The sequence below is a fragment of the Bison bison genome, unplaced genomic scaffold (genome assembly GCF_000754665.1).
Source record: "Bison bison bison isolate TAMUID 2011002044 unplaced genomic scaffold, Bison_UMD1.0 scf7180017864122, whole genome shotgun sequence".
NCBI classification, from domain to species: Eukaryota; Metazoa; Chordata; class Mammalia; order Artiodactyla; family Bovidae; genus Bison; species Bison bison.
The window spans coordinates 259,464-267,415 of record NW_011494694.1 but is presented as its reverse complement, the minus strand read 5'-3'; the positions used below and the strand labels follow the sequence as shown (position 1 = coordinate 267,415).

The 7,952-nt window shown below is 47.1% G+C and overlaps 1 protein-coding gene across 1 annotated transcript in view; it reads right to left on the bottom strand.

The window, feature by feature from the left end:
- LOC104988305 (ribosomal protein S6 kinase alpha-2-like) overlaps window positions 1-7,939 on the bottom strand; it is a 152,770-nt gene extending 144,831 nt beyond the window's left edge. Inside the window, exon 1 of the mRNA XM_010839590.1 lies at window positions 7,803-7,939. Coding sequence (XP_010837892.1) covers window positions 7,803-7,901 — 99 coding nt within the window. The 5' untranslated portion in view covers window positions 7,902-7,939. The remainder of the gene's footprint in view (window positions 1-7,802) is intronic.
- Window positions 7,940-7,952: the final 13 nt, after the last annotated feature.

The window sequence follows — 7,952 nt, the reverse complement described above, 5'->3', positions numbered from 1 at the left end:
TAAGAGATATAGAGGCACACAAGCAGATTTCTAACAATAACAGGTACTGCTCAAGAAAAATGATTCTGGCACTTGCTAGAGACAATGAGGAAGATGTTATTCAAGGGACCACTGCCATGGGTTTGCCGCAGGGGACCGAGATGGAGCTGCCATCCCGAAAGAGGAGGGCGGGGGGTGATCTGCAGCCCAGGGGCAGGTGGGTGGCCGGTGGGGGCAGGGCAATTCTTTGTAAACTGAGCTGAAGGCGGGTCAGGGTCGCCACACCTTGCCTGGGGTCGTGGGGGTGAGGAGCTGGACCATAGGCCAAGGGTGGTCAAACACTGAGGCTAGCCGAGGGTCCTCTCTGAATCGACACAGCAGGATTCTTGCTGAAACCAGGCGCGGTGGGCCCACCAAGACGACACAGAAGCCCAAGGTCCGGCCAGCGGGAAAGAAGGGCTGGGAGAGCCGGGCTCACGTCTGAAGGGGGAGAGCTCTTGTCGGCACGTGGTTCCAGACTCTGCCTCTTGCCGGCCTGGGGATCAGCCACAGTGATCAGACGGTGAGAAGCAGACTCACAGCCACCACAGTCATCTCTACTCCCGGGGTGCAGGCTCCCGGGATTTAATTACACCTGCACCACCATGACAGCTCCTGAGCCAACTCACTGGCAGGGAAGGCTTCCTACACCGCTGCAAGTCAGGTACGACGAACAATAGTTTACACTGAATGTATCTGAGCCGCTTGCTTGATTAAATCACACTGCAGCTTTACAGACTATCTGCTGGTAATTCCTACTTGAGTTTAATTTACTAGCTTTTACCAGTGAAAATACATCAGCTGACACGTGATGCTGCTGGGGGAAAAATACAACACAAGCCAGCGTCATTGGAAATAACAGCAGTGCATGCTAGAGAATGCTTTTAGCTACACTGGCTTGCTTACTTAACACACACGGAAGCTTGGACCAAAGGTGAAGAGCCTTTCTGGCTGAACTACTGGTTCCCAGCTGGACTCACACAGAGCACGGTCACCCCCAGTCTCCCCATATCTGAAAGGGCACTGCCCACTGGAGCCCTGTAGGGACTAGTCCACACCTGGGCTCTTGTGCGGACATCACTCTTTATCTCCTGCTCCAGCTCCTGTCTCAGAGTGCCAGCACCTCCAACCCACTTATTAACTTGGCTCATCTAAGAAACTGTCCACCTGACATGCAAGAAACAGCATGCAATCCAGGGTAATCGGCAAAGCAGTTGACGTGGACAGATATGCCGTTTTTTGCTTAGTGTGTTTTATTTCATTCCTGCACTTCTAAATGCGTGAAAAATATACAGAAATAGTCTTGGCGAGGGCTCCCCCAGTAGCTCAGATTGTAAAGCATCCACCTGCAATGCAGGAGACCCAGCTTCGATCCCTGGGTCGGGAAGATTTCCCTGGAGGACCAAATGGCAACCCTTTCCAGAATCCTTGCCTGGAGAATCCAATGGACAGAGGAGCCTGGTGGGCTACAGTCCATGGGGTCACAAAGAGGTGGGCACAGCTGAGTGACTAACACACAAGTCTTGGCTACATCAGGGTGGTGGAGGACGCTCAGTGAATAGGTCAAAGAGGTGGAAAAAAAGGAGTGAATCTACAAAGCGGATGCACAGACGCAGAAACAGCCTCGTAACCACCGCCAAGCGGGCGGAGAGCGGGGGAGGGATGGATGGGCCACGCAAACTCTTACATACAGGGTGGATAAACAAGGTCCGACTGTAAAGCACGGGGAATTGTATTCAATATCCTGAGATAAACCACAATGGAAAAGAATATGAAAATGAATGTGTGTGTATATATATGCATAGCTGAATCACTCTGCTGTACAGGAGAAATTAACACAGCACCGTAAGCCAGCTATTACTGTTTAGTCGCGGAGTCGTGTCCGACTCTTCTGTGACCCCATGGACCATAGCCCTGCAGGCTCCTCTGTCGATGGGACTCTCCAGGCAATTACACTGGCCATTTCCTTCTCCAGGGGAGCTTCCTGCCCCAGGGATCGAACCCTCATGTCCTGTTTGGCAGACAAATTCTTTACTGCTGAGCCCCCTGGGAAGCCCAAGCCAACTATACTTCAATCAAACAATTTTTTTTTAAGGGGTGAAATCTCAATATTTTTAGTTGTCTTTTCACATATTTTTGAATAAGAAACAATACTTTGGGGGTATTTTCCTGGATGTAAGGAAAGAAAGTGTGTAATGAAATTGCAAAGATAAGCTGACCACAAATAAGGAATTAAGTCTAGTGTCTTCAAAATGGAACAAAGCATAAATAAGTAAAACAATAAGCAAATTAAGTATTCACTAAAACAGACTTCCCCAATGGCTCAGCAGTTAAGGAGTCTGCCTGCAATGCAGGAGACCCAGGAGACAAGATCCTCTGGAGAAGGAAATGGCATTCCACTCCAGTATTCTTGCCTGGAAAATCCTATCAAAAGAGGAGCCTGGGAATTTACCGTCTATAGGGTCCCAAAGAGTCGGACAGGCCAAAGCACATGCTGAGGCTGAAAATGGACTACTTCTGTGGTCCCACTGACCTGCTGTTGCTGCTGTCCAAAAGTCCAATAAAACAAAGATTAACATAGGATTTCTTTGGGTGCATTTACTGAAACTACCTGACAATTATTTTAATTACAAATGGTTTTCCTGGAAACCTCCCAATATCAAGAAGAGCTTACCAATCAAGGATCAAGAATAAGTTTGAATGCTTTAACTTTCCAGGAAGTTTTCTTTTTTTTCCCCCAGAATGGAGCCAACATTGCTATAGTTGCTAACAGTCCCTTAACTTTTACTTTATGAGGATACCAGGTTTCCTTTAAAAAGGGTAAGTAAAATGTATCCATATGTGCACATGGATAATGATTGATTATCTGTGAGCGATGGAAATGGGAACAAATTGACAACTGATGTAATTAGACCACTGAACTCCAAAGACGCCAATGATTTCACAGGACTTACACCCTACACAGCAGTTTCCATGTGTCTTTGCCTCTCTCACCAGATGTTACATTCACTGAGGGCAGGGATCAGACGTTCATCTCTCAACTGCTTAGCACAGGGCACATGGAATGTGTAGATAATTGAGCAAATAAATAAGTGAATGAAGCTCTTCTCCACTCGAGTTTACCACTATCAATACCCCAGGGAGTGCGTGTGTGCGTGCTAAGTCACTTCAGTCGTGTCAGACTCTGTGGGACCCTCCGGACTGCAGCCTGCCGGGCTCCTCTGTCCATGGGATTCTCCAGGCAAGAACACTGGAGTGGGCTGCCACGCCCTCCTCCAGAGGATCTTCCTGACCCAGGGATCACACTTGCCTCTCTGACGTCTCCTGCTTTACCACAAGCTCCACTTGCGAAGCCCCACCCCAGGGAGAGGACTTGCCTTTTGTCCTTCTCATTCATCCCCAACTGTCTTTCAGTAAAAAGGTCAAAGTCAGGTGAAATGACAAAGAGAACCAAATTCCTGGCTTTGCTAACCCCAAGCAAAAGAAGTGTTCCCTAAATGAACCGACCTTGAATACTGATCCATTTAGCAAACTGGTAGATAAATCTTACCCCGAGTAAACAATACCCCTTTTCATTAATCAAAGCCCAGTATTCTCTCCAGAACGTTTCCTGGCCAACCTTTCTGAACCTGACCGAGCCCTGAACCATGCTCTGCACACACTTGGAAGGTTTCCTAGGGTACTGAGGGGTGCTGGGCAGGCTTCTTTCCCCAAGATCTGCTAGGTCAGCGCAGCGATGGCAGGGCGGTTTCTGATCTAGAACCCGCCTGAGCTCTGGGTGCCTCGGCTTCAGGACCTGCGCTGTAATGCATTCCTGGACCCCAGGTGACAGGCAAGATAAGGACGAGGAACAGCGGCATCCCAGGAACAGCGGCATCCCAGCCAGACGACGGGAGCTCCATCTTAGCCAGTGGGGCCACTGTTATCGAATGAATCAGGCTGGAATACAGTCTGCGAGAACTGATCTCTGCCTTTCCTTCCCCAGGGTGCTCAGGACAGCATCTCAATGATTAATTAATTACCAGGCTAGGACACAGCAGAAGCCATGGGATCTGTAGGCCCTGGGGGAGATGGTGGTGAGGGGGGTGTCCAATCTCAGGTTCAGACAGAACCGGTAGACATTCAACAATACGAAAAACATCAACAAGCCTGGGAAATACTTTATCAATACCCATAGCTAACAATGATTGATTACTGATTTTATCTTCCAGTCTCCATGTTAAACCTTTATGTATAGTAGCTCGGAATCATCATATAAAGCCCATGAGGTAGGAGTCACCATCATCCCCATTTCACAAAGGAGAAAAATGAGGCTGGGAGAGTTGAAGGAACTGCCCTGCTATGAGAGGTAAAAGTGAGACTCTAATTTCAGTGGCTCTACTGCGAAGCCCACCGAGAACTCCCAACTTCCAGAAAAGGTTCTCTAGGATAATTTTAGGTTATGGAGCACATTCCAAAAATATCCCCTAGAGTAGCTTTCTTTTAAAAAATGAAAATAGCCTTCATCTGTGCATCTTCTAATCCATGGTAAACTCCAAAAAACACACAACCAGAAATGGCTAAAATTAATAAGAGACAGCACACACTCTCATAGTAAGAACTTCCTGTCAAACACGTTAGAAGCACAAGCAAGTCATTTTGCTTCCCTGGGCCCCATTTTCTCAACTATAAAATGGACAGTTAGACGAGGCAATAGTCACACCTTCTAGAAGTGCTGTGGCTCTTAGGCAATGCTGCCAGTGGCCTCAGATCAGAGCTTTCTTGGGGTTGAGGGTCTGGCAGATGCTGAGCCCTGAAGCCTTTCTAGGGTATGCACACAGAAATAGATTCAAGATCTCCAAGTTCCATTTAGAAGCCCCCAAAATCATCCTTGCCAGTCAATGATTTAGCCAACTCAGCTGGCACAATGCTGACACACTCTAAAAACATTTAAGCTGTAATTTATAAACTGATTCCAAATCTTATATTAAGCAACCTGGCTTCTCTGTTCATTAGAGTTTACCAAATGCTGAGTTCTAAACCTAAAAGTCAAGTCAAATGTAAAAGCAAGTATGAAACACCAAGTCTCTCCCCAGGAGACTTTTTGATAAAGATGATACTGTTTCAATCTCCAAATATAAGAACTACTGTTACTTTCCTGTTAATATCACTAGATACTGAATTTAAACAAACAAACTTTTCAGTCTGTCTATTTTAAAATATAAATTTCACTGAAAAAATTAAAAAATAAGTTTTTTTACAAAATGAGCTATTTTTTTCATTAGTCCAAACAGAGGAAATATACATCTGTGTTAAGTACTTTATACGTCCTATTTCTCAACCTCAAATAACTGACAAACCTCCTTCTCAAATTTCACATTTTTTGGTGAGTGGTTCTTGGTCTCTAATCTGTAACTGAATGAATGAATGAATGGTGGTGGTGATTTAGTCACTAAATCGTGTCCGACTCCTGCAACCCCAGGGAATATAGCTCACCAGGCTCCCCTATCCATGGGATTCTCCAGGCAAGAATACTGGAGTGGGTTGCCATTTCCTTCTCCAGAGGATCTTCCCAACCCAAGAATCAACCCCAGGTCTCCTGCACTGCAGGCAGATTCTTTACCGACTGAGCTACTGAATAGACAGGATCCTTTGGGGAACACTGGAAGGCAGTCGGGCAGGAATATGGGATTTACTGGACTGAAGCACAGGTCAGCACTCAACAGATCCCCCACCAGGCGGAGGCACCATGAAGCCAGGACGGCTATGTCCTGGGTATTTTGGATCTACAATGCCCAAAACAGGGCTGTGCGTGCACACAGCAGGATCTCAGTTAACACTTGCAGAATGATTTGGTTAAGTTTTCAGCAGGATTCTCAGGTTTTGCTCTCATGGTTTTTCCTCCCTAGCAGTACAATGAGGGCAGTAACACACGTCTACCTGGATTTTCACAGGGATCAACTATGAGCAGCTGCTGAGAGCGTCTGCAGAGACCGGAGCACTGAATCAGCGCTGGGCATCTTTATCAGCACTTCTGTCCACCTGCAGACAGGGCACCTGGCTCACACAAACTGCTCACTGATCACGTGCTGACAGGATACATTTCTTCCTCATCCGCTTGACCTTCTGCATGTCTGATGGTTTATTTATAGTTTTCTTTTGTGTACAGAAATTTTATTTTCACACCGAAGCAACATCACTTCTCTGTCCCCACTCCCCACTCGGTTCCTATTGTATTCTTTTGAGGCACTTCCACAGCCCAGAACACCAGTGGTAACTGTATCGTGCCCACAGGACTCCTGACATCCAGGAGGGCCAGTGTTTAGGCCCCTTTACCTAAACGACACCGGAGTTCACTGCCTCCCCTTGGCAAGGACACGAATGGAGGGAGACAAGAAGCTGTGTAATAAACTTGGCATTTAGGTATGAAGGGAAATACTCTTCTGAGTTTCTATTCTTGTCTACTTTGGTGTTTTTTAAAAGCCTGACATCCAGGAAGATGACTTATCCCAATGAACTTATGCTTCATCTGTCAGCATGAGGTTTAAAGGAAGCCCTCCTCCATTATTGAATTATTGAATGAATAGTTGTATTTGAAAGATATGTTTTATCCGCGGAAACCAGTCACAAAGATCCTACCTAGTCCTTAAAATTCTGATTTAGTGATTTCATAACAGAAACTTTTAAAACAAGTACTTCTCTGTTGCTTTCATGTCGACTCCTGAGCTTCGCTTAAAGATCTCTTGTTACAGAACCCATGCCTGTATCTAATATCATGGCAGCCAGGACAAAGAAACCCAAGATGAAAAATGTGACATTGTTCCCACTGATGTGACTTCATTAGAGGCAAACACATCAAAACCTCCATAGGTGCCAGCCTTGTGGCAAAGGCGAGGACAATGTCAAAAGAAATCTCTAGGTTGTGTCCACTAGCTCCACCCACCCCCCTACCCGCCCCCCCCCAAAAAAACCCACAATGTCTCTTTTTTCACTTAAACATGCTTCACAGTTTGGTCATCTATATATTCAACCATGTAGTTTGGACACTGGAATGCAAAGAATAAGATGTGATTGTTGAAATACAAAACACATTAGAGAACCGTGCACAGACCACTTGGAAACCCTAAGATGACAAGATGCAGGACCGGAGAAAAGGGTCCTCTGGGTTTCAGAATGAATCCATATCACACCCAGAGGCACAGGGCTATTGCATCAGGCACTTTACTATGGAGCACCATTTCAGACTAGTCCAGGTGGATTGTGGTGCTGCCCTAAAAAAAAAAAAAAAAAAAATTTCCCTTTTGTCAGCTCTACACTGATTTCAAATTCACGAACAATCTACACTACACGGTAGTATCTGTGTGGCTTTGGTCTCTGTAAAATAAACCTGATCAACACCAGCCCAGGGTGGGGCTGGGGAAGCTGTGTACTTGGGACTTCTGAGGTGCCACACCGAACGGCACAGGCTGAAACCCTCTCCACCCAGAGCACCCTGTGGGCACCCGGGGTGACTACCCCAAATCCTGCACAGAGCGTGGAACAAAACTGGTTAGAGATTCAACGCGGGCAGAGCTTAGTTTCCGCTGAGGATCCGAAGACTCGTCCAAGGATTTACTAAGTCCCGACAATAACATTCGGTTTTAGGAAGATCGGAGAGGTTCTCAACTTTAGCTCCCTGACACGGGTCGCAGGGTGACCGTGCATCTGACAATGGGAAAGGCTCGCGACTGCCCCAAGACCCGCAGCCTCCTCCAGGGCGCGGCGGGGACCGGAGTACTTGCGCGCTCAGAGGCGAGGGCATTTACCTCGAGTCGGCTAAGACTGGAGCTCTTGGAGCGCGACTTCTTGCGCAGGTACACGGAGAAGACCCTGCGCACCGTGAACTTCTTCATGCTCAGCTCCATCGCCCGGAGCCCAGCCGCGAGGAGCCGCAGGGCCGGAGGACGCGCATCCCC